Raw genomic sequence first — 26,946 nt, 5'->3', positions numbered from 1 at the left:
TGCACTTGCTCTGCAGGCAGCAGAAGGTGCCACAAAGAAACCATGTCATGCATGGCACCTTTCTGTTAAACACCTTGTCTTTTCTTTCCTGAGGGGAGGTTTGTAACTCTGCGCTGGTCTCAAGGTGCCTGCATCTCCCAGCTTGCCTACACTGACTCTTCAGGAGACCTGTTTTCCTGGTGAGGGGACTGAGGGGGTAGGAATTACAGCTCAGAGACCACAGCCTAAGGGGAGGTGGGAACTCTGTTGCCAAAGACACCTTTCGCTGAAGCCATATGTTACCCCAGGCCAGTGTTACTCGTACTTCAGGAATACCTCTGGCTGGCTGACTGATATTAGGATCTTGTTATATCTGCAAATAACTCTTCAGTTGGTGAGATGGTTCTGTGCCATCCTGGCAGACAGTGACCTGACTTTAGAGGGCTTTAGCTTATATTTTCCTTCTTCATCTCTTGTTTGGGCTATGCAAGAAAATTTACCTGGACATAAAACCCATCAGTCCAGTTCATACAGAATACTGAAGTGCTGCCAGAAACACTTGTTACCTGTCATTTGATTTCTATAAAAAGAACAAGAACTTGTGCTTATTTTCAAGATACTCATTGCCTGAGACCAGAATAACTGTCAACTGTTTCCATCTCAGAGTAAAGATGGTCAAAATGGAACTTCTCTGTTTTTATAGAGGCAAAAGACTGAGAAATAAACTCCAGTTACCCCTAAGTATATTCCTACAACTTGATAGTTTTCACTTGAAGTGCAAGACAGGCATTTTTTACCTTGTCTTTGTAAGACAAACACAGAATAGTATATATCATAGAAAAGAAAAAAAAAAAGAAAGAACCAAAACAACCATCACATCTGACACATGGTTCTCCTAATGCATGGAAGGAAAGGACAACTTCTGATACCTTTCATTTGTGCAGCATAAAGTCTTTAGAGGCTGGAGCAACAGGGATCTGCCTGAGACTGGGAGAAGAAGGAGCTCCCTGGGCAGAGAGGAATGAGACTGGCAGGGAAGAGTTCTTCCTGGAGAAAGCATCACTTACAAAAGGAGTCTTTTTCTTGGGATAGTCAGGAAAGGCCTATGGAAGAAGATACAGCACTGGGAAATCTGAGGGAAAGAATAGCAACTTGAGCAGTCAAGAGTAAGTAACTTTTTTTACAGAATACATGAGCTGCAGGGGACAAGAGGAAAGGGCAGGTTTGATTTTTCCTTTTCTCTCCCTATTGTGGCAAGTGTGAGGAAGCAGAGGGTCACCTGGGTCCCCCATGAGTGGCATGGGTGGCTCAATGGGACAGGCCCTCAGGGGCCATGACCATCTAAGCAGATGGGGCTGAGGACTGATTCTTTGTTTTGCTTTATGCTTTGATGCTCTAGTAGGGACAAAACCTCCAGGCTAACCCAAAGACCGTTGCTAGCCCACTGCCATGCTGCACTACCTTGAAGGGCTGCAATCAGCAATCAGGCTGAACAAAAATTGTGTGATGAAAAACTGAGGCTGTAGAGATGTGGCTGGCATAGGAGCAGGCAGGCCCCTTCTACCCTGTAGGTTAGTACAGCTTCAAAATACTTATTTTCCTGAGGTTTTATGTTTTTAGCTATTGTTCATTGCAAAGTGTCACTGGGAACTCAAGAATGTCATTTTGATTCCAGACAATGTTCGTCTTAAAACTCAGTGCTATATGAGGACATGGAGGGAGGTAACTTTCAGGGTGTGCCTGTAGGTCATCAGCATCAGAACACAACTTAAAACATGAATAACAACAGCCAGAGAAGTTCTGAACTGTGCATGTCATTATGAGCTGCAAGAACAGAGCAAGTTTCACTTGTTCAGGCAAGATGTACACGTTATCAGTGTCCTGAGCCACTCTGTTCCTGGTGTTGATAACACTTTCTGCTTCCTGTTGTACCCTTCACTGTTCTGAGGTGATCAACTCGAGCGCCAAACAGCAGGGTATACCTGAGCTGAATGTAAATCTGGGCTCTGTGGGGAAGATATGCCCTGGGGGAGGACAATGGGAGACAAGAAAACTTTATTTTTCTTTTTTTCTATCCTTTTCTCTCATTGCCAGAGAATGACAGCTGATGGTATGTCAAACTGACACACCCTCAAGTGTAATCTTGAGCTGAAAGAAGGCTGTAATTTGATTAAGAGGCTCTGACAGGTTTAGAAACAATGGCAGTGCTTTAAGACTAAACACTAACTGGAAGATTTCATTCATCAATAGTGTAGGTACTGTATAAATAGAGTTTTCATAAACCTTTCTTGTCTTAACACCTTGAACCTCCCTGTGTCAGCTAGTCCAGCTGACTTCAGAGTGACTAAACACATCCAAAAGATATTTGTGAATGGAGCAGCTTATGAAGAGAAACTTCAGGGAGGTAGGATTCAGTAAAGGAGGACTTGCAGTGATTTGGTGGCTTCTGTGAGAGCTGTGTGGAAAAGAAGCTGAAACTCTTACAAAATACAGACTTGGTTTGAGATTAATTTCTAAGCTCTCAGTTTAGATCAGTATTAGTAAACAAATTAGTAAACTGACATCATTTGACAAAATCTGTAGGTAGACATGGGGCTAATATAAAACTACTTAAAACTAGGTAATGATTGAAGTCCATGATGCTGTCAGTCCAGATACAAAGTTTGAGGTGAGATGCTGTATGTCAAAACTGAAGAGATATTTCAGTTGTGCTACCTCAGAAATGCTTCCAGAGTTATTTTCCTAAGTCCTCTGTGAGGAGCTTAGTGGCTGGCTGGGAATCAGGCTTGTGGGTCAGACCTAATTGCTGGTAACTGTAACAGATCAGGTTCACTTGGACTCTGATTTGGACATCTTCCAGGGAGGTAATGGGATGGCTTTATGGAGCCTTGCTGAGAAGGTTGGATGCGTATGTTGCACAAACTTTGACTTTAATATTTAGGCTAGAAAACTTTGGACATAAGCTAGTTTGCTTATGTTACAATAATGGAGTATTTTTCTGTACTTCATCCAGCACCATGAACTATGGATGAAGGGCACTTAGAGGAAAGGGGTCCTGCTTCTTCCTGATGGAATCAGATTTAGATCACTGGGCTGATACTGGGACACAGACTCCATTTTTTGGGAGACAGGCAAAAGATCATAGTAAACGAAGGCTCCTCCTGGCCCCAGAGAGAAGGAACACCCAACCCCCTGTTAGAAGGGAGGGAATCTCTTTTTTGTTCCTGAGAGTCTACTTCAATAGCACCCACACACAATTCCTTGTATTGGAAACTTAATAACTTTACTTGAAAATCATGCCTTTTTGATGGCAGTGGAAATAACATGACTTTTAAACAACTAGAGGAGACTGTCATTGAAGTCGAGCCAGTTATGTGGGAGTCAGATGATTAAGGTAGATATGATGTAGGAGGGAAGAAATACTATCATTTGGAAAAAATACTGTATTTTGAACATTTAATGTTCTCTTCCAGGAAAGCAGGGCTGTTAGTTGTAGTCTAGGTGAATTACGTGCTCACTTTTTCAAAGGTAGAAGCAAAGAGGCAGAGGGGAGGTGAGAGAGAGTTGGTCTCCCATCCAGGCCACGCCAGTGTGTCTGTCTGTCTGTAATGTAGTAAGCCTTGCCTGACCTGGGTCCAAGCAGAGTTCCCTAGCTCTGGGCTGCACAATGCTATTCCCTTTCCTTTGGGGAGACATTGCTGCTCCAGCACAGTGAGCTCTCCCCTTCCACAGTTCCTGGGTTTTGAGACTTGTGGGGGTCAATGAGGTTGCAACACAGCAACCCTGGAGAGACTGCTGTGTTTGTGTGTCCAAGCCTTCCCTTGATTTAAGCCTTAAGGCATGCCCTCAGCACATGGACAAGAAGCAGAGCACAGGCAGTCCAATGCCACTGGAGCCGCTGAAGCCAGACACAGCACTGCCGAGGCAGTGTGGTGCAGCATGTGAGATGCAGCACCTGGGCACAGGTTGATGCTGCCAGGTCTTGTCTTGCACTGGAGCAGTTTTGGTCTCTGGAGCTTCTGGCTCTCTGCTTCCCCTTCTGCTGCCCACTGAAGACATCTAGCTTCGTCACTAGGGCTGTCCCTGTATTTGCTCTGCAGGTCCCATCCAAAGCCAGATGAGGCCAACAGAGTTTGAGCAATTCTTTTTTTGTTCTTGAAAAAAACATCACACACAATTTGGGAGTTCAAATTTAGAGACAGGACTTGAAGCATTGCTCATGCACTGCCTTTTTTTTTTTTCTCATCGAATGGCCTTGCATTCAATTACTCTAAACAGAAGAAAGGGGGGATGGAGCAGAAAACCTACACTGAAGAGCTAATAAATACAGCATCTGAGATGGCTTTAATGCAATATCTTATGGTCTGGATGGAAAAAAATCTCAGTGTGATGATTATGCAAATGTAACAAGCCCTTATGACAATAAGGTTAGACTTCACTCAAAGCCAGAGGAAGCTTTCTGTTGATTTGAGCAAACTCAGGGTGTTCTCATGCACACTGGTAACTGCTTAAATCTTAGGGTCTCACCGTTTTAATATAAGCAAATGCCCATTGAGTAGTAGCCTGTAGCAAAATGCCTATTTTACGATCAAGGTGATTTTGTGCTGTAAACAAAGATTTCGCACAAGAAAATTCTCTTTTCTCCTCCTTGACAAATCTGTACAACTTTAAAGCCAGTAGAAAAACAAGAAAAAATGTAATCTCTAATCCTTTATGACAGATTTTAGGATGCAACTACTTTCTTTCTTAGCACAATTACTGGTCTCTGAGTTTATAATGATGGAGCTGGTTGATCCTGAACTATAACCAGAATGACAAACTACTTCTGTAAAACTCAGCCTCTGAGCCAGCAAGATGTTCTGCTTGAACAAATATATTTTGATTTACATCAATTCCTCTACTTTTCTCTATTCTTGCTTCTCACATATGTAAAAGCCGTATCTACAAAATGAGTTATAGAACCCTGTTACTCATTTATTATTTTGCTTGGGATTTGAGTGACCAAGTGCCTTTGAGTGGCCTCTGCCCAAATACTTCCCCTAGTATTTACTGCAATATTATAAACTCAGTGTTTTTGAACAATCTGCAGCTAAAAATTCATTGAGAAAATTCTGTTTCTTCCTTGTCAGATTATAAATCTTTTCAAGGTTCCCTTTAGCACCAGGCCTTCAGACTCATCACAGTGAAAGTTCAAGCTTTTACAGGCTGGAGAACAGGAAGTTACTACCCCAGTACTGTTCTTTTACTTTTTCAAGGTATTTCTAGAATGAGCTCACTGTAATTACACACAGGATATGGAAAATACAGTTGCTGTATATAACCATCACCTGCTTGGAATATCCTCCTTTTATCAGCATGGCTTCATCATTCAGTTATAGTGTGATGCTACAGGGTCTCATGATAAAGCCATTACACCACATGATCATGTACCAAATTGTTGCATACGTGCTGATATGGATTTATGAGCTAACCTGCATTTTTGCTGTACCTTTCACAGCATCAGTTGTATGCTGAATGCTAATCTTTTACCAGTGCAACTCTTGGTGCTCAGTGCTATTTCTTTCTCCTTTTGTTTAAACAACACACAGCTGTTTTATTCATTTTGCCCATAAGTAAGTTGTATCCATCCTCAAATTAAACATTAAATTGCTTTAAATTTGCTTTTTCACTATCTTCTCAAGTTCTGCGTGGCTGCAATAGTGCTGATAAGGCACTCTGTGTTTCAAGTTAAAACCCATGAAAAACAGACTTTCTTTTCAAAGTTCACCTTCTTTTGTGCTAAACATCTGAGAAGAAAGATACAGATTGGCTGAAGGGAGGATGAGCAGAGGTGCGGGTAGGAGTATGGTTTATCCTCACACCGTTCTTTTGGCAGTTCAGCTCGGGAGTGATGATGGTGCTGTGCAGAAGGTGCTGTGCAGAGGCCCCTGTCATAATATCACAGTGTGCCTGGGATGGGGTTTTGCTGAGTGGTGCAGATAAACTGAGGACAGCTTTGGGCTGAGAACGCCTCCCTCCAGGCCACTTGCTGTTCAGTTGGTGGGCCCAGATGGCAGTTCTGAGACTCTTTTAAGAGATTTTAAATCAAGGTTATTAAGAAGGGGAATCACTTTACAAGCCTTGTTTGAGAAATGAAGCTGTTCATTGGCTCAGGGGTTTAAAATGAAGCAACCTCCGGAGTGCCTGGCCTGTGGCATTGGCAGATGGCCCCAAGGATGGCTGTGGAGGATGGTGGCCCTCAGGCTGGGCTTCTTTCCCCATCCTGCCCTTCTTTTTCCCCGCTGCCTCTGGACTGGGGCAGCTTAGAAACTTCTTTGCTGGTGTTTCTCTGTCCTTACACCGGCTGAGTTCCTAGGAAGCAGCCCCGCTTCTGTAGCTCCTGCGAACCATGAAGAGCACACCATCCGGGCTAACCACGAGTCCGCGTTGCTCCAGTGCAGGCTCCAGGCTGCATGGGGATGTCCTGGACTGCTGCAGGGTCCCAAGTCTCCCACATTCCTGTGGGACAACCGATATCTGTTGCCTCTCTCATGGTCTCCTGAGGGGTTCAGCTGTGAGGAGGGAGCACAGTGCTGGGCTGCCTCACTAAAAATTGGGTCGCCCTGCTCTCAGTGTCTTTTAAGTTTATTGCTGAGAGGCAAACTGGTGCTAGAAAGCTTGACTTGAAGAGAATGATGATTTGAGCCTTTATGCTCCTATTGGGACTGCTGCATGCTGCCTTGCTCAGCCCACAAGCCCTTCACCTTTGTGCAACCAGAGAGCAACAAGGGAACAGCAATCCTGTTTTGACACCAACACACCGAGCAAACTCTCTCATGTGTCAATCACACACTCAAAGCAGTGGTTCATATTCAGACCAAAGAACACTGGATATTTATTTATTTTGTTTTTTGGGCATTACCTTTTGCTTTGTCTTCATTTTTCAAAGTTCGGGGGCTCTGAGGTAGGCTTGCCACAAATAAGTGCTGAGCTCGGCAGAAGAAACAGTGCATGCCATGAGCCAGCTGAGCTCAGCAGGTCTCTCACATACTCAGGGACAGACACCACAACTTAACTTAAAGATTTTTTTTATATTTTCATCCAGTTGTTATATATAGATTCCAACCATATTAATGGGGAAGATATGGCTTTGTCATAGTAAGTTAAAGATGTCACTCCTCACCTATGCCTAAATGCCCTTCAAGTGCCATGAGCAATCCCTCTGGGCTGTTGTAGTTCCTCTTCAGCCTCACACCAGTGCTCTCCCGTCACACAAATCCCCTTTCAGCTTGCTGCAAATCAACATATAATCATTCAAATCTAGCTTGGCTGCCGATGCTGCATCATTGAAGCTTTTCATTACTGTTTTGGGTCCCAAGGGATGAATGTGGTCATTCTGTGTGACCTCCACATGGGTTGTTATGTTACAGTGGTGCATTGCATAAAGCCAGAAATCAAAACTGGTTGAAGGCAGGATCGGGAGACCAGAACACTTGCCTATTATCTGCTGGCCATTCTGCAGTCTTCAGGTAGAAGATGCTGTATAAGTGTTGAATAGAAATGACTGTGATTATTTATTGCTTTCCGTGCATTTTATTTTGTTTGCTTTGTAGACATTAGCGAAACTTGGCTGCTGTCTTTTCAGCATCACAGATTGGGCTGCTAGGCTCCAAGGGTTACATTATTATCCAGAAGACTACTTTGAAATGTTCACATTATCTGGCCCATTGGCTCCTTCTAAAAAAAGTTGGGGCATAAAAAAAAAGAAAGAGGAGGAGGGGAATATGGCAAAGCTAGAACAGCGATGTCCAGACCTCATATTATAAACAGGATTTCATGATCAAGAAGTCTCCTTGCTTCTTCAAAGGTACTGAAGTGAGAAAAAATGGAAAGAGTAAAAAAAAATTACAGAGGAACTCATGGAATTATTTAATTTTTTTTCTGTCAGTGTTCTCCTGACCTTCTTGACGTGATACTTAAGTAGTGTACTGAAAAGAGATTCAAGAGAGATCTGATCTCTGTCTTGGCTACCGTAAAGTAAGAGGATCAGCTTGGAGATCCATTTGTGTTTACAAGAGTCGCTAGCTCTCTATTCTGGTTTGGGTATCTTTTAAATAAAATCATTAGCACGTATTTGTAATGGACCTGCTATACCTGGTGAGATTTTGGCTCTTCATTTGTTTTTTTGTAGCAGAGTAAGCACTAAACAATGTATGACCGATGGAAAGTGTGGTAGGAGGTAGTGAATTGAGTACATAAGGAAGGGAGATAGATCAAGGTGTATTTTCATGAACTGAATACTTAGCAGCATTTGTATTTGCCGTGAACAGTTGGTATGATGAAATATTGAAGATTTGTTTTGGGCTGTCTTTGTAGAACAGTGACTGCAGAGAGCAGAGTGACTGCAGGACTACTGCCACATGCTGTACCCAAGGGAAAGATGTCCTGGCAGCACCATTTCTCCAGTAGGTATGGAGTCTTCTCAAATATCCCCTTTTCTTAGATGAAGCTTCAAGTATGGATACTTTATCGAGATTATAAACATTTATCACCTTCTAATCTTCCATTTGTCTTTCAACTAGAGTCCTAATTGCTTCTTCTGTGAGGCCATTAGGGAGCTGACAGGCWCCCTATGGCTCAATTTATCCTTTTAGGTCCTGATTCAAAGGCTACCGGAGAGTGTGATCTTCACAGATTTGGGAGCACTTTGGAGCAGGCTCAAGATGTATAAGAAACACATTGGTAGGGGGTTTCCTGGACTAGATTTCTATTGCTGATCACTTTTGAATTCTTTACCAGCATTTTATATCCTTCCAGAGGGTAGGAAGGTAGACATAACAAGGCTGAGTCCTGTGCTTTGTGTCTTAAACCCATTCTGTCCCTGGACCTTGACTAATTTAACAAGGTTTTAAAACCCTTTTGTGTCTCTTTTTGAACTCTGATGGGAAACTTCCCTTAAAGGGACGTTTGAGCACAGTTATAGAACAAGCTGTTCTGAAGCACAGACAAGCACCTCTCATTCAACTGTTTCTAATTCATTTGTAAGTTGAAAAATGAGTACTGGATCTATTTTGAAATACTTGTCATTTGAAAGAGTGAGATCTTTGCCTTTGCTTCATTATTCTTCACCACCAAAAAAAAAAAAAAAAAAGCAAAGCGCAATTTCAGTGTAAAATTTGAATGGGAGAACAGACCAGTTGTTCGACACGGAAATAGTTAGAGGAGGGAAGTTATGAACAGCCGGCTCRAGCTTGTTCTGAACTAGGTGCTCTGACGCCCTTCCTCCCCTGCCAATGGTGTCAACCTCTTGCTCTCTGTGTAGGCTCCCCTTCCTGCTCTGCCCCACACTGCTGTTCACAGCGAAGACCTGGCTTTGATGGTGGTAGCAGTGCTGTGCGTGACCACTTTGCTGTGGTTTTGACATGCAGCTGTAATGGTGCTTATGACCTGTGTTTCTCAAATGAATACTCTGCAGATTTGCTCTGGAAACACTTGAGTTGCTGTAATAAGGAAGCACTATGTAGGGCTCGATCAATGACTGTCACCCATAAAGCAACAAAATTCATTAGTCAGATGCTGCTAAAAACAGTGGGACTGTTGTGTTGCCAAGGCAGTTTCCAGCCTCTGTACTCCCAAGACAGCCTGCCCTTGACTAGGAGTAGGAGAAAGGTATTTTCCTCTCAGTCTGCAAGGCTAAACATCCTCCACTTCACAACACTGTAGACATAGTTACTGCCCTTGAAGCAGATTTTTGGTCAGATGAGAATCCTTGACTGACTTGAAGCCTTTGAAGCCATGACTGTTTCATGCTTTTTCATGGCATTTGTCTTGACTCTATTGGCAATTAGATACTCTCGTTGCTGTACTCACTATCTGAAAAAAATAGCTCAGTTGTTTTTTCACTGTAAAAAGAGACTAATGGAAACAGAAACAAGAAATTAGGAAAAGGGGAATGAGATTCTTCTCACTTAGGTGATCTAAGTGCAATAAGTTTTATGCAGGGGTGAAAAAATTGAACCTAATGGCTGGTTTAAAAAAATGCCAGCACAGTTTAATTGGGCTGGCTGAGTCTTAAATCTTTTTTATTATGGTGGTGCCTGGCATCTCAGATGATTGATTTTTCTCCTTTTGTTGTAAATCCGTCTCTTCAGTTCATATTAGTCTGCATCAGTCAGAAATGTGGAATAAAAATTGTCAACCCCTAATGTCCCTTAAGGCCTCTCGCCAGGGAGAAACCTTATACTTCTTGAGACTATGGCTAGATACAAGGCTATCAGTTGTGGTGATGAGGATGAGGATAATAATAATAATAATTGGACAATTGCATGTAGTTAGATTTTGTGTTGGCAGCTTGAATGACACAAAGCCTGTCCAATGGAAAGAGGAGCAGACAATTGCAGCAATATTTGGTGCCCATCTCAACCTCCCTCACTGTCTGGAGGGGCAAAAAGCCCCTGTGAGGGGACACAGCCTTAAAAATTTTAATTTTTCTCTTGCAGCAGGCCTCCTGAGGCAAAGCTTGGTTGCAGGCTACTTGCCTGTCCAGAGCTGTGGACTCATGCTCCTTACTCAGTTCTGCCTTCCCTCGCTGAGGCACAGCTGTCTCCAGTGGTTCAGTGGCTGCCACAGAACATCTTTCACATATGTAAAAAACAATTTCTTAAATGGTGACATGGAAGAGCAATGCAAGCTGTCCACTGGGCTGTTGTTTTTCCAAATCCATCCAATTCTTCACAGCCATAAAATACTAGGAGGAGATGTATTTGGATTTATAAATCTAGAATAATTTAGGTTGGAATCATCTGGTCCAAACCCCTGCTCAAAGTGGAGCCAATTATTCCAGGTTGCTCAGGGCTAGTCCAGTCAAGTTTTGGGTATCTCCAGGGATGGGGATCCCACAGCCTTTCTGGGCCCCTGTTTCAAATCTGTCCACCCATATGGTGAAAAAGTTTTTCCTAGTAACTAATCAGAACTTCCCATTTTGCAACTTGTGCCTGTTGCCTCTTGCACTGTCACCCTGCACCTTCGAGAAGAGCCTGGCTCCATCTTCTCTGTATCCTCCTGTTAGGTAGGGTGAGACACCAATAAAGTCCTCCATGAGCTTTCTCTTCTCCAGACTGGGCAGATCCAAATCCCTCTGCTTTTTCTCGTATGTATGTCCTGCGCTCCAGCCCCCCGACCATCTCGGTGGCCCTGTGCAGGACTTGCTTCAGTGTGTCCATGTCTTGTCCTGGGGAGCCCAAAACCAGACACAGCGCTCCAGAGGTGGCCTCACAAGTGCTAAAGAGAGAGGAATAGTCCGTTCACTCAGCCTGCTGGCTGTACTCTTACTGAAACAGTCCAATACGCAGTGGGCCTTCTTTGTCAAAAGGGCATATTTTGGTGCATATCATTCCCTCTCCTAATAGCTTGTGCTAAGACCTGTTGTTTAGTGAGCTGCTTAGGACTGTATTTGCAGAGACTTTTACTCCAGTGAATTTAGTGTGGGCAGCAACATTCATTGTCCGTGTGAACCTGAGCCCATTCATCTTCTTGGAAAGCATAAAACTACAGGCTGAGGTAGGCAGTTGCGCTTGCCAGATTCCTTCCTCATGTTGTCTTTTACTTCTTTTATTCTTACCCTCAATTTGGTGATGTCAGGGACATGCTGGCCTCTTCTGACTCCTTTTAGTAACAGGTGTGAATTCAATGAAAGATCCCTGGGGCTTTGGCTCCCGAATTAGCCTTGGCCAGTGCAGTGACATGGCTACACCGTCCCCTTCCCTTGCTATGATGGTGGCCTGCATTGGCACTGTCATAGCTGCGTGCCACTGCCCTCCCCGCATGCTCAGGGTGCCAGAGCAAAGTCTGCAGGTGGTTCTGTCTGGGGCAGCTGTTTGTACGGCCCATTGCTTTGAAAGAGTGAACTGCTGGCAGGAGCCTGGAAGCTGACAACCTGGGGTCCTCTGCAGGACAGGAAATCCCCTAGGATTACCCTTCCCACTGTTCATTTCTGAGAAATTAGTGGGGCTGATCCAAATGTTCTGTCTGAATTATTTTTCTAAATAGAATTTCGTCACCTCTCAGAAATCTAAAAAAAGCTTTCTGATAACCAGCGAAAGCTTGATTTTGTTTTTCTGTTTAATTTTTGCATTGCTTTCATGTTTTAAATGTTTCTTTAAATCATGTTTCTTTAGTTAGATTAGTTCTAAGAATGGAATCTTTCAAATTAAATGTTCTTATTTTTATGAAAATCCTAATTTTTGAAGAAAAGTTTTGTTCCATTCTGCTGAAATCTCAGCTAATGAAAACTGTCAAAACCTGGAAGAACAGAAATATTGGAAATCTTTGTAATTTGTTTTTATTCTTATTCTGTTGGGAATGAAGGGAATGAGGGAGAGAGAATGAGTGAACAAGAGCATAAAATCCTTATTACAGGAGCTCTTTCTGCATTTCACATTCATTGTCACAATGGCTGTCTGATCGTTCCCAGAAGACCCTCTCTCTTTCCATCTCTTTTGCCAACACAGCAGGTTTGGAAAGGTGAGGAGTGGAGTACAACCAGAAAGATGACATGTGGGTTGCTTGCAGGTTGTCAAACAAGGAAATGTTTTTTCTATATCAAAACCAATCCAGTTATACTAAGCTATAGATGCTCAGCATTGCTTAATTGGAATTCAGCATCTAACATTAAATGACTTGTTAAATTAATCTCACTGTTCCAAGCTGAAAGCATGCTGCATTGAAATACAGCTATTTTGGTAAYATATTCTCAGGTTGGAGCTCTTGACTGCCATTCTCACTTAGTGAAAAAAAGCAGATTAGCTCTTTTATAGGCCTGTTGTTTAGAAGGTGCCAGGCAGGTTTGTTGGCCAGCCTCATTCCCCATGTGCAGCTCAGATTAATGTTGCTAGAAATTGCAGATACGGGTCCTGACAAATGTGTGGCTGCTCAATAGAAGCGGTTCCACTTGTGTACCCTGAAATTAATGTCTGTGCTACCACTTAGACTCAGGTTTAGACTCACTAGCATGATCTAGTTAGCGTGGTCTTGTTAGTTTGCTCCTCTTTAGTGGCAGAGGCAAGCAGCTCTCTGAGCCCAATTTAGCTAAATGGTTAAACTAGAACTCAGTTGCTTTGTACTGGCAGGGTGGTGAGAAGCAACCAGAGCACCATAGTGAATCTGTGCCTGTGTTTGCCGCTTTCTGAAATGCCATAGCTGAGTCTAGAAGAGACCACTGCAATTCTTTGCAAATTGTTTTCGCTGTAATCCCTTGAGGACTTTTATATAGTGGCCTCAGGAAACCCAGAGCTGTGCCGTAAAGGGAGTTTTTAGTGCTGACAGCATCTTGCTAGGATATAAAGCATATAGTCATAAGTCTTCTGTGTCTCTTTCATGTATTTTATGTATCCAGTGGGTTTAACTGCAATCCATAGCCTTGTTCTTTTTAATCTGTCAAATGCTGATTTTGAATTTGTGGTTTACTTAGCAGCTTTGCTTGCTAGTTCTTCAGTCTTTTAGGTCACTTTTCCTTTCTCAGTTAACCGCTCTGTTCAATTCTGGGAAAACCTTTTGCTGAAGGTGAAAGCTTATTTTCATCAAAAACTGATGTAAGTTTTATAATTTAGAGAGGTCTCAGTGTAATCAAGAAGTGTAATGTAACATGATTATCATTCATTACAATTCAGTGAGACAGAACAGGAGGAAACAATATTATATAGTTGGAAGTAAATAAGGACCAAAGGGAAAAGTGAAAAGACCTTTTAGAAATATTGGTGAGAACAGATTTTGTCAAAAAGATTTCCCACAGTTTTGAAATGTGGGCTAGTTAAGTATGCTTCACATCTGAAGATCAAATGCAACCGAACAAGATAATTAACATGGAAGAATCAGTTCATTGAAGCAAAAGTTCCAGGGGTGAGATACTGCCTGGACTGAAATCAATGTGAGCCTGGGTTTTCATCTCAGGTGCTCAGCAGCCTTGCTCTCCAAATAATAATAACCTCAGATGACCAAAAGCAAAAGTCCAAAATTAAAAATGATAGTATTATTCTTCCTTTTCCAAATCACCTGCTTCAGTTCTGGCCCTTCATTTACATTGTTCAAAGACCAAGCGGACAAACTGAACACACTCAGATTAATAGCAGTCATCTTTAAAAGTGCTCAGAAATGTAAACGGCACGTTGTTGTCCTGCAGGACTTCTATGGAGGAGTCAGAACTTGGCTCTCAGCTTTGTAAGCAGGTGAAAAATGTTCCCTGCGCAAATTCTGCCTCGGGAATCCTTTGGCCTGGGTAACGCTGCTATGCCCTTTGCCTAGAAACATCCCATTGATTTTGCAAAGTGGAGATCTTTGTGATGGAGATTGCGTGGGCATGGGGGACATGAAATGCTGCTCAGTGCAGCTCATCCTCTCCTTTCGTGGTCCCCCCCCCCCCCCCCAAAATCATCCCTGATCTGGCTCTGGATACCCAAGGACTCTGCAGTATCACCTTCACAAGCTGTGCTGGAAGCAGCAGTGTTTGCTAAGTTTTGTGCAATTGCAATTTTAGGGAGACTATGCAATTTTAGGGGGACTCCACCAGTGGTGGCTGGTAAGGTCTGTGCAGGTCAAGGTGGAGGGGGCCAGCAGGGTTGCAGGGACAGCAGTAGGGCACAGCGCTGAAGCACAGCTTTGGGATCCTGGCGTCCTCTGGCTGCGGAAACTATATGTGCAGCAAATGATAACGTGTAGCCTCACAAGTGAGAAGGAATGGTGAAAAAAGATAAAATTGTGGGCATCTCTGCTTGTCACTGTGCTAGGAAAGGACGCAAGCTGACGGTGGAGGTCTATGGGCGTGTGCCCGCAACTTGAAACTCTGCCCTTTCCGTGCGCTCAGACTGACCTGACAAGGTTGCAAGGCCACGAGGTACAAAATGAAGCTCTTCTACTGAAAGTTTGATTTGCATTCCAAATAGAATTATTTAATAATATCTATTTAGATATAAGTAAGTGCTTTTTAACATAGAGGGGTCTCAAACCTAGTTTTTAGGGATCTTCTTACCTTTTACCATATAAGTTACTGCTTGAATCTGAATATTATATGAGAAGTTGTAGAGATGAGGAAGGAGCTGCAGCTGTATAGAGCTGAACAACTAACTGGTGAGAAAGGTAGGAAAGATGGATAATGGGCTACTATCAACCCCCCTGTAAAATGTTTGTATAGTACGACATTAATTAGAGGATGAAGCTATTAAACAAAATGTGTAATCCCTTTCCCTTTCCTTCCCTGAAAGTAATATAGGCAGTCCCAGGAAAATTTTGGTTGAAATATGCATAATCAGCATCTCTCTTTTCTCATGCACTTTGCTCCCTGACTTCTTGCCATTTTGCATTTTTTTTTGACTATTGTAAGACTGTAATTGCTTTATTTAAATCTTACAGTCCCCTTTGACAGATAGACTAATCTTTTCCCTCTGTAGAGGAAGCTTCCTGGAAGAAACCTCACAGCAAAATGAGGGTGGCTTTCTTTGCTGGCATTCATAACCCCACCTCATGACCACAATAGCTCATGCTGACATTCCTAATTTTCTGTGTTAAGAATTACCAACAACCCAAAATGAAAATGTGAGCAAGGAACATAAGTAAAAGAGATTGTTGGCAAATACTAAGGAAATGGGGATATATGAGTAGGTTAACCTAGATATCTATGCCTCACACCTTGCAGTATAAATAGAACACCAAGAGAAGATGCTACAACTCTTAAAATAGAAAGAAAGGAAAACTAAGGACTGGAGAGCCACTGTATCCTGTCCGTTCCTGAAATGATGAGATCCAGCTTAGAATAGAGGCTATTCACCCTGGTTAAAATTCACCCTTCTTACCCTGGTCAAAATGCATTTCAGTCCATGTACCTGGGAACAACAACATAATCTACATTCACCAGTTGTCTTGCAGAAACGCCTGCATGTGAGAAATTCTGATTCCTTTCTCCTGCTCTTCTACACCTCCTTAGGAAGTAATCTGAGAGCATAAACATCTCTGAAGAGCAGTAGAAAAAATCTAGTGAAAAGCTGTAGACCAAGCAAGGCTTATTTGGAGAGAGAGCAAAGTCTGCTGAGATGTTTTGAAGGGTTGGAACTGCTAACTTCCTTATCAGAGGGAGATATTTGTTAGGACTGGGCAAGGATAAGAGGTAAATATGGCAATTCTTTAGGATGGGAGTGAAAAAACAATGAAACAGTCAGTCTAAGGGGCTGTAGTGAAGAGCATGAACAGCTTTATACAATGTTTGTCTAGTCGATAACATCACTTAGTATATAAATAACCATCTATGTGAACATTTTATTGCTTTCCACACACGTTTTCCACAGCTGGCAAGTGTATTTGTTTACATATCTATAAACCATTCTGCAAATACTACTCTCTCAAGCTGCCCATGTGTCAGAAATATAAATGCACTGTGTTACAAGTTTATTTGTAAAATTATGCATGTGAACATAAAGGTATCTATTAGCTTTGTTGCTTAATTTTTGATAATTATAAACGTGTATACCATTTCTTTTTCTCAGATACTGCTTCTTTTTTCACGTTTTTATTTCTAGGGAGAGGGAATTGCCAGAGTGTCATCTACTGCACCCTACTGGCCAGATACAACTTTACAGGGTTTGAGGGTCTTGCTGGATAAAGTAGATTGAAATACTTTCTATTACTTTCTGGTCTTCAGAAATGCTGTTTTCTGTAAATTAATTCATATTCAGAGCAGGGATTTGAACCAGGCTACTTGCAATTCAGGAACTGCGTTACTAACCAGGCTATGGGCTGTTCAAGACACTCCTCTTTCTCTCCTTTTTCTGTAAATCTCACTTTCTTGCTCTCTCTCTGTTTCTCAGTTTCTCTCCCCCCTAACATATCTCACTTCCCCACTTCACCTCCCCAGACTCAAAAGATTTTAGTTTTTTTTTTTTTTTTGGTCTTGTCTTTTTTTCCTGTGTCAGAATTATACATTTGGAAATTTCTTTTTTTTTTAATGACTGGTTTGCTTATGATCATAAGATCTCCCTTAAAAATGGATTTTACCAGGAGAAAAGGGTTTAAAAATGTCAAGTATATGGCTAGGAAGAGGCTGTTAAAAATATAATAAAATACATTAATTGTAAATTTTGTAAAAAAAAAAAATTAAACGGATAAAAAAGACCCCAAAATCTAAGTTTTTGTGAGTGCCGTTTAGGGGAGACAGGCTTCAGGATCCTTAGGCATAAGTTTTTTTGTTGGTCCAAGAACAATAATCATCTCTTCCACATCCTTTACAATAAATGTGCATAGTTTAACAAATCATTTAATTGGTCTCCATAAAATAATATGAAAGCAGTGTTGGCACTTTAACATAAACCAAATATTTTGAATGTCAAATATCAGATTCTGCTGAACTCAGAATTGTTGTTAGTCCTATTCTTTCCTGTCAGTACATTTGCCCTTAATGTTGTGACTCTCCGTTAAGGAGACAGTGGGATGCTAGAATCCTACTCTTCAGTGCTTGGTGACTCTGGGACCAGAGTCTTCATTGGTATGGGGCTATTTTTTCAATGCCCCTGGGGTATTCTGACACAAAAAGAGCACAAGTGCTTCCGAAATGGCTTCCCCATTAAAGGTCAATGTACTTTTAGGTGTTACAGAGTTAATATGGGTTCTCACTTCTTGCTTGCACTCCTATCTGCTGTTAGCATAGCAGAAAATGGAAGAGATGCTGTAGAAGGTGGAAGTAACCAGTATGTCCTTCAGATACGGCAACTTTTGGTGACTTTTGCCCACCCCCTTTCCTGAAGGCTCTTCAGTTGCTTCCCAGTAGCCTGACTTATTTCGCAGTGCAGGGCTGTGCAGAGCTGAGCTCATCCTGTACCCCTGAGGAATGGCAATATGGACCTCAGAAACTGGAAGTGGGAGCTGTTGTGTCTTCAGCTGAGCCACCAGCCCTCTATGGTGGGGACTGCAATAACATGTCACCTGTGAGCAGTACAGGACAAGACCAAAACCACTCCTCCACCATTGGGATTTTTAGACCCTTGAGAGATGCACATCCAGTCACAGGAGTAAACCTTTGCAAGAGTGTTATCCTTTGAACCTAGAGGGATGGTTTTTAATGTTGTTGTAAATAAACATGGAAAATTGCATATCAGAAGGATCCATAACACACATTTTTTAAAACCAGTATAATTTTGAGTTCTTGCTGATGCTGTATGAAGTAGTCAGATTGACTTCATGTCTTGTTGGAAGTGTCTTGGTGAAGCTTCTGCCCTCAAAAGTAATCTTCATGGTAGAATAAATGTGAATAAGGAAGGTGTGGTGATATTCCTTAGGCTGATATTTTGGTATATACCTTGCTAGAGACATATCTGCTCCTCTCTCTTTGCATCTCACAAAAATATGGTGATGCTTTCAGGAGGAATTAGGGGGTCATTGATACAATTTTTTTATTGAATTTCAGTTCAGTTAATTATGTTCTGTCTGTCTTCATTCCCTCCATTTCCTTTAATAAGATGCATTATTCTTCAGTTTCTCTTCTAACATGTAGTGGCACCACATGTTCATGTGGCAGTACATATGCAGGTGTGTCTCATAGTAGAGGTAGCTGTGCTTTTGGATCCCTTAAGGTGGAAAGTATTAGATACTGTAAATGTGTAAAATGTTATCACTTGCTCAGTAAAACTTTAAACAGAACAATAACAATAATTAATAAAAATACTAGCAAATGCTTATACCTAGCATTTTCCTCTGTTATGCTTCTCATTTAAGGGATAAGTGGTGTCAGAGTGGGGAAGTTCTGAAAATTGAGAAAGGACTGTTTTCACTGGTCAAACTTGGGGTTACTTTTTTTGATGAATAGCATAAGTTAGTGGTCTCCATATGTTTTTGACCCATGAGTAACAATAGTGAATCATGATATTGCTATAGGCAAGGTCACAGTTTGTTAGCTTCAGCTTCAATATTTTTGTACCCTATGGCTTTGAACAATGTTGGAAGATGTGATGGGTAGCATGTTGCTTGCTCTCTGTTGCTGGAGATTGCTGCTATAAGCAACTTCTGTTTCTGCTCTCACTCTACATCTGGTGTAAGAAGGAAGTGTGAATATATGATGGCCTAAATTTGCCTTCAGTGTTTGCCAGAATTTATCTGGAAAATATTTTTAAAGTAAGAAAGGAAAATGGGTAGTTTTGGTAGGAAGTTGGCTTGGTTGTATCTTCAACAAAAATAAGCCAATGCATGTGGGCAAAACACAGAATGAGTGGCTACTTCTGCACCAACATCTCCTATGAACTGGGCTGGTAATTATGACAACTAGCCTGACATTAATCTTTCTGATGCCATAGTTAAGCAGCATTATTTGATGTCCTCCCCTCATATCTCGTGTGGCGGTGTGCTGGAGAGCTGGCCCAAACAGAACAAAATGGACCTGCTAAAAATTGTGACTGTAGCTATCTATCCAGTGCCGGTGTAATCCCTTTATCCTGAATGGCTTTGACAGGTTTTCAAATCACTGCATCCAGTCTCATGGTTAATAGGGACTGTTTTAACTTGAACTTTGCCAGTCTGAGCAGTCTGAGAGATAGTCCTCTCCAGGGCAGGCTGATAAAGACTGGGTGGAAGAAGTGGTCAATATCAGAGTAATGAAAAAGAGCCCAGAGGCTGCAAGGGGAGGTTAGGGAGGAAGGGTTAAATAGTGAAAAGCCATGGGGCTCAAGACAATGAGGCTGTGTTTGATGCTCTGTGGGTATATTGTCTTTTGATTTTATATGTATTTTTGGTGAGACGCTTTCTATACCTCTACTACTTGAGAATCATTTTTCTGGAAAACACAGTGTTCAGTAAACCTGAAAATATCGTCTGCTCTTTGGGATGTCAAGTTCATTTATTTGCATATTTCAGAAATTTCAGAATGGTTTCAGCTAACAAACTGCAATTCCCTCATCTTCTCACCCAAAGGTGAGGCAGATGTTTGAAACCTCTGTGCCTACTGCATGTATCAGAAACACTAAACATTTCATCTCCGTGATTTCTCTTCAGTACCACCTGCTTCCCAGAAGATTTGGAAGCCTTGCATTTACCACTTCAAATTCTCTGCCAAGTTCCCTTCACTTTCTTTTGCTCCATTTTTGTCTCACACGTTTATTATATGGTGACAAATGCAGTTTTCTTCTGACACCACAAAATAGATGTGTGAACACACATACATGTTCTAGTAAGAGACTGCTCTTTATTTCCTGGCTCCAGTTGCAAAACATGAGTCAGGGTTATGAAGGCTGTACCGCTGTGAGAGATGTGTAATGTGCATTCTCAAACTTTACTGGCTTTTGTTAAGGTAGTGGGGAAAAATGGCAAATCTGGTTTCTTAGATTTTTTTAATCAGTATTTGCTCCTTCCCCAACATATCTTTTTTTTGTCTTCTGATCACCATGCCCCTCCACTGATTGTATTTATTTACTTTAGAGATTGATGCTATCAAGATTGATGCTATCTTGACAAGAAAAAAAATCCCTCCATGTCCTAAACCAAGTATATTAGCACTCTGACTGAGGGAGGTCCAGCACTTTTAGAGAAAGAATCTTTCTTCTGTTTTGGTTTTAATGCAAAGGAGAAACATTACTGGTCTATTTGCTATGATTTCCAAGCATTATTTTCTCTGCGTCAACTGGTATCTGATGTTCTACTGTATAATTGTATATAATGACTGAACAGGCTTCCTACAAGATTCTGGTGACATAACACACCTTATTTATATACACCAGTTTTAAGTTTTCTGTACACGTCTGTGATGTGTAGGGAGCCTCAGTGCAATACAAAATCAGACAGATCTTTTGTGAACCAAGGTGGAACAAGCCCCAAATTACAACAAAAACAAAAACAAGGAAGCAAGCAAGCAAAAAGAGAAAGCTGAACACATTATCACTTCCTACTGAATCCAAACAGTCTAGGAATTTCATGGTAGAAATATATATATGACAAGCAGTTATTCTGCTGTTATCCATAGGTGATTGGAAGCATCAGGAACTATGGTACTTCCATGTAAGTTGTAAACAGAGTTTTGGTTTGAATTTTTTTTTTGTTTTTAGCAGTTTATCCCATAAAGTTCTAATGGCTGAGTTGCTCCTGCAATAGAATGACAAATAACTGGGTGACATGCTGTGAAAAATTTAGAAAATGAGAAATGCTCTCCCATTTTCCAAACAGAGCAGAAACAACACTAATTTCATTAGGCAAGGTGGAACACACAATTAAACTGGACATGCTTTTAATTTTGACGCTAACCAGATAACTGATGCCTTTTGCAAATGTAATGACTATTGAAGTGATTCCTTTAAAGTGAAGCAAAACCATTGGTTTTCCTTTCTAAAATTAAAGCATTTACCTTACACAAAGTATAAGAAATGTTACCTGTTGCCTCCACCATTCCTTCTAGGATTACAACAATTTCTAGCTCCTCTTTGGGCAACTGGGCTTTGGAAATCTCCCAGAAAGGACTCTGCTGGTTAATTTCATGGCTGATGATCAGTGGTGAAACCAAAAAGAGACGATCATCCCCTGTGTAATAACCTACGTTGATATCTGTCTGGTTGAGTGGTATAAATTCCCCCTCCTTTGTCTGTTTGGATTTGATCAACTTGGCTCGTATTGATGCCTCTACAATATGTGAATTCCTAAGGTCTCCTACTCGGAACATCAGACACAGCTTTCCATCCCGCATGGAAATAACTGCATTTGTAGAAAAAACCAAGGTTTCTGCCCTCTTCTTGGGTTGGGATATTTTCACAAACATGCAGCCAACCATGAAAGCGTTGACGATAGAACCTAAAACAGACTGAACTAAAAGTAGAATAATTCCCTCGGGACACTTGTCCGTGATGACCCGGTAACCATACCCAATGGTGGTTTCTGTCTCGATTGAGAATAAAAAGGCTGAGACAAACCCATTGAGGTTGCTGACACATGGGGTCCACGTGCTGTCCCCTATATGATCCATATCTCCTCGCACGTAGGCAATTAGCCACCAGATCATTCCAAAGAAGAGCCAAGTCACAGTGTAAACCATGACAAAAATCAACAGGTTGAACCTCCACTTGAGATCGACTAAAGTAGTGAAGATGTCAGTCAAGTAACGGTAAGTCTCTCTGACATTCCCATGGTGAACGTTGCATTTCCCATCCTTCCTAACATACCTCTGGATTTTTCTCTTGGCACATTCTTTGTTTATATTTTTTGGCAGATCCTCTCTAGCTTGTTTGGGCAACTTTGGCTGATGAATAGTGACAGGGCTCTCTATGTCCTGCTCCATTGAGTCTTCTTCCAGTACGTTAGCTGCCATTAAAAACAAACAAACAAAAAAAGGCAGGCATTATTTTTCTTATTATTTCTCTAAGTCAACACACAATTTCTTCCTGTATTACTGGCATGAAATGGCTATTAATAAATCAAATCATCATCCTTGTTCTTTGCTCCCCTATCAGACGCAAAAGGCAAAAGTGCAACTGATGCCAAGCACCCTCACTAAATTAGTTTATTGCTAAACAGAAATATGTTGAAGGAAAACTCTCTTTCTTGTTTCCTATCTCATTTCCTATCTACACCCAAATTTAAATTTTGCATGATGTGTTCAAACAAATCTTTCCCACCCCCCCTTTGCAATTTAATAAATGAGATTTCTTAGGCACCAAGAAAGATCTTCTGGGAGATAGCACAGATAGAAATGAGGAAATGTATTTGCTTGGAGGCTTCAGTCACCAAGATGAGTAGAGAAAATGAGCAATTGTTGAGCTATTTTTTAATCAATTGCATTGCTATGGGGAAAGTATTAAATAATTATAAGTAGTTTAAAAAACAAACATTTTTTTAAAAAAAACAATTCTGCTCTTGTGAAAGAAAAGGTGGGCTTTAATGAAATATATAGATCAAGAGCAATTCAAGCATATTCCTATATAAAATAAGTATCTTACTGATATTGAGACAGGGAAATGTGTGACCTTCTCCCAGTAATGTAAAGCATACAGTACTTCAGAACCAAATTTAATTTTAATTCAGTATACCCGTGGCCTTTAATTCAGGTGTACCTTTCTCTCTAATGATACAGTGTTCCCCCATAAGTCTTGCAAGCATTTAAAAACCAGAAATGATGGCAACTGCCTTGTTTTTTTTCTCTCAGCCTTTCGAAATAAATGGCTTCATTACTTTATGGGGTTCTTGTTTATGTGCAAGAAAGAAGAGTTTACTGAGGAGGACAGTGGTCTGATCAAATGCATTTTGCATGGAGCTGAGGATGCAGTGAGGTCTAGGGTAACTCTTGTCTCTTTACTGGAAAGCATTCTGCAGCCTGAGGCTAGTTCCTGTAGGAATTTTGTCTCTTGAACTCCTAATTTTCTCCCTTTGAGCTAACTGCTGTTATTCTATTGCCAGGCTGTGAAGGGAAAAGGCTACTTCTGGCTCTGTCTACCTGCCTAGCTTTGAATAAAGTGGCACTGATATGACCTTGTGCCACTGTCTTCCAGAGATGCTCTTCCTGACTAGTCAGGGCCATGACTTGCGCGTTGCCAGTGCATGCTGCAATGACCTCAGTTTACATTTGTTTGCTGCACTAACGGTGCTGGAGGGTGAGGAGTGGGCTGCCAGCTCCTGCTGCAGGGTGTCCTGTGGCAGAGAGCCAGGCGCGCACACCTCGTGACGCCTCAGTGAGGAAACAGGCACACAGATCCACCAGAGTGCTTGCACCAGCAAGAGTGGGTGTCTCCATACGGGACTGCCCGGGGCAGTATATCTAAACCCTGGCAGCAGAGGACTGCTGCTGGGGAAGGCTTGGGCTCTTCTCGAGAGAGGGGACTCACTCCTGGGGGAAAGTCATTGTAGCTCAAAGGGTGGTCTGGTTTCTCTTAGCAATGTGTGCTTTTCAAGATGTGTGGATTCATCCCTATGAAGAAAGATCATTGGTCCCTGTAAAGTTTTAGGGGTGATTCAAATACCCATGAAAACCTGGGTTAAAGGAAAGTTCCTCCCTCTGGCCTGCTCTGCTGACAGCCATGCCTCTGCTCAGCCCCATAGCCTACCCGCTGTTAAAAGAAAGGCTTGGAGGCTGGCARTAGCATGACCCCCTGATAGCAGTTCTGTACTGTAAGACTGTGTACTCCGTCCTGTGTCATTTTTGCAGTTTGCTACTGTGTCTTAAAAGAGTGTTACTGAGGCTGATTGCAGTGGCAGCACTTAAAGACATGTTCCAAACCAGTCAGTTCTGGATAAACTGGGATAACCAGTTGGTGACAGTGTGCCTACTTGGATCATCACTAATGCTATATAATGTATGATGAAATAAACACAATAAAAAGGCATTAAAGGAACTTTGTGAGGCAGACTTAAGCCAAAGCCAGAAAATTCAAAGTTAAGGCTTCACACTTTATGCTTAACTCTCTATAGCGCCTAAGGAAATTTCAGTCCACAGGAGCTATCACATCACTGCAGTAATAGATCCCTCAAACACTCATGAACAGCCTATGAAGCCTCTGGCTATTGAGACTTTAATACAATGTATTTTAGACTAGTAATGCTAGTTTAACATGGTTCATTATATTTAAAGCATTGTGACTATTTGCTTTTCCTTCCCAATTAGAGTCTGGCGTGAGTACAGAGACAGGGTGCAGGCATCTGCTGTTGCCTTTGACAGTATACCTTACTTCTGAGCTTTCTGCTAAAGGGAAGCATGTCCTCGAACTCCCTGCCAGAGCATCTCCCAGGCAGAAACTGCAGAGCGTACTAAAAACCACCGCATCTCCTCTGGGAAGAGACACAGGTGCTGATTTTATTAATGGCATCAGAGCAAAACTGAAGGGATATCCCCATTCAGGGATGCTTACCATTCATATGCTCCATCATCTAGCCTGCTTTGTATAAGGTGTTTTTTCCTGTAGAAGTAATTATTAGCAATTAAGCACCTTTTATTCATATAACAAATTTTACCGATGCTTTCAACGTGCTCTGTATGATGCTTTTGTATCATAACCACCCTTATCTGCCTTTTACCGTACATGAGCTGAACCGCAAGTAGAGGTTAGGGCTGCATTTTCTCAAGGAGCCGTAGGTTTTGTAGCAGGAGCAAGGAGCCTCTGTGTCCCCCAGGCACATGGTGATGGGCTGACGCTGTCACTGTAAGTGCTCTTCAGAGACCTGCCCTTATAATATGTGAGTATTTTCTTAACCTTGAGAGGTTGTGCCCGGGCTGAATCCAATCTGGATATGTAAAAGGACAGCTTCTAATAACCAAGCCCAGTGACAACATTTAACCTAAACCTCTCGCGGTATAGCACGTTGCTAACACTCTTGCAGACATCTTAATCTCTCTGGAGGCATCCGACATTTTGTAAACTCTTCAGGCTCTTTTCAGTGCTGTCGTTTCTCAGATTTTTAGTCTTTTTCTTGTCTTTTTTTTRGGTAAGCTTTTTAGTCATTTTCTGTTTGTCCAAGATGCTATTTTACTCTTTACCCCACCCAATGCCCCTATTGTGAGACCCAACAAATACCTGTATGGGGAGGTTTCTAGATCAGAAATGCAGCCTGTCACCCTCTCCTGCTCTGAGGTCTCACTCCAGAGTGAACCTTGGGAGCAGCAATTCCTGAAATCAGTGATCCAAGGATAGTGCATCTGCATGTTTCCATGGAAATGCCTGATGAACAAGTTTTAAACACATGGCAGGATCCCTGTTCACTACGGAGGCTGAGGAGCAGCCAGATATTGACTTGTGCCTTTGCCACAAAATGCTTTGACTAATTATATTTTTACTTGGTATCAACCCAATTAGCTTCTGCTGTTTATTTCATTTAATTTTCTTTTCAGTTATATAATAGCTGTCATGATTCCAGGAACTGAGGAGTGAATAGCTGCTATCTCACTTGAGAGCTATTTTTTACTCTCTCTGGTTTTCTTCATGGCAAAAATATATACATTTTATTAACCTGCAAAGCAAAAAAATATTCACTCCTTCTGGACAGCTCCCCCTCACCCAGTAAACATTATGTTTGTTTGAACGTAATGGCCAGGTAGCAATAGCGTGCCAATTTGAAGTATTCTGTTCAAAGTATTTGTTCCAGTGAGTCCCTTAGGCAGATCCAGACAACACATAGGGGATTTCAGTGATTTGTTTCATTTTCCAGCAAGTAGCAAGAAGGGGTTTCCCTAAATAAGTCCCTGACTGGTTCACTTGTGTTTCATTGTAGCGGTACATACTGGCTTTGTGTATACTAGTAAGTTAAATATGCCCTGGCCTATTCTTTAGCATAGAGGCTAAATGAAGTAGTACAACCCATGTTCAGACTATTAAACTCTCTTTGTTTCCATAGCAGGGTAGTCTCATGCAAACTGCCTATTGGGAATGGTCCATGCCCCATGCTAACACCTGAAATGTAGCCAGGAATTGTGTGTACTCGGTTCTGTACTGGTCAAAACCATGCCAGCGGCTTTTCTAATAATTTTACTATACAGGCAGTCAGGTTCCAGTGCTCAGGAACGTTTAATATTCTAATAAAGATGCAGCCTGTGATACTAACTCAATTTTGCCTATTCCAGAACAGCATTGAAAAGGCACAATCCAATTTCTACAAGCACGTATTTTTACTTAGAATCTGTGGAATAATGTGAATCCAGTGTCAGCAACAAACTATGAGCTAGCTGTTCAGGAGATGTCTCATGACCTTCATGGCTGTGAATACAAAACATTCATATGATTCCTAAGTGACCATTTTATCATTTGCAATGAAATATTTTTGTACTTTGGTAGTGCTTCAGAGATCTTGTCATAGTGCTATACAAATGAAAAGGAGATACATAAAGTGCATGCCTCTCTAAATGAAATGCTCATAGCCTTTTTTGACTGTACACTATATTAGAATTGTCCTACTAAGGATAGTCTACAAAATATTTGGGAGGTCCAACAGAGGATATTGCAAATTATAACTCTGATCATTTTGTAGTATGAGGCTGCTTGAGTAAATGTTGAGTAAATG

General features: G+C 41.6%; 1 protein-coding gene across 1 annotated transcript in view; it reads right to left on the bottom strand.

The window, feature by feature from the left end:
- Positions 1 to 24,848, bottom strand: part of KCNJ6 (potassium voltage-gated channel subfamily J member 6) — a 44,036-nt gene extending 19,188 nt beyond the window's left edge. Inside the window, exons 1-2 of the mRNA XM_026077745.1 lie at positions 24,804 to 24,848; positions 21,346 to 22,266 (exon numbers count right to left, since the gene is read on the bottom strand). Coding sequence (XP_025933530.1) covers positions 21,346 to 22,266; positions 24,804 to 24,822 — 940 coding nt within the window. The 5' untranslated portion in view covers positions 24,823 to 24,848. The remainder of the gene's footprint in view (positions 1 to 21,345; positions 22,267 to 24,803) is intronic.
- Positions 24,849 to 26,946: the final 2,098 nt, after the last annotated feature.

The sequence above is a fragment of the Apteryx rowi genome, unplaced genomic scaffold, assembly GCF_003343035.1.
Source record: "Apteryx rowi isolate R43461 unplaced genomic scaffold, aptRow1 scaffold_46, whole genome shotgun sequence".
NCBI lineage: Eukaryota > Metazoa > Chordata > Aves > Apterygiformes > Apterygidae > Apteryx > Apteryx rowi.
Note: the sequence above shows the minus strand (reverse complement) of the source record. Positions and strands in the feature narration are given on the sequence as shown.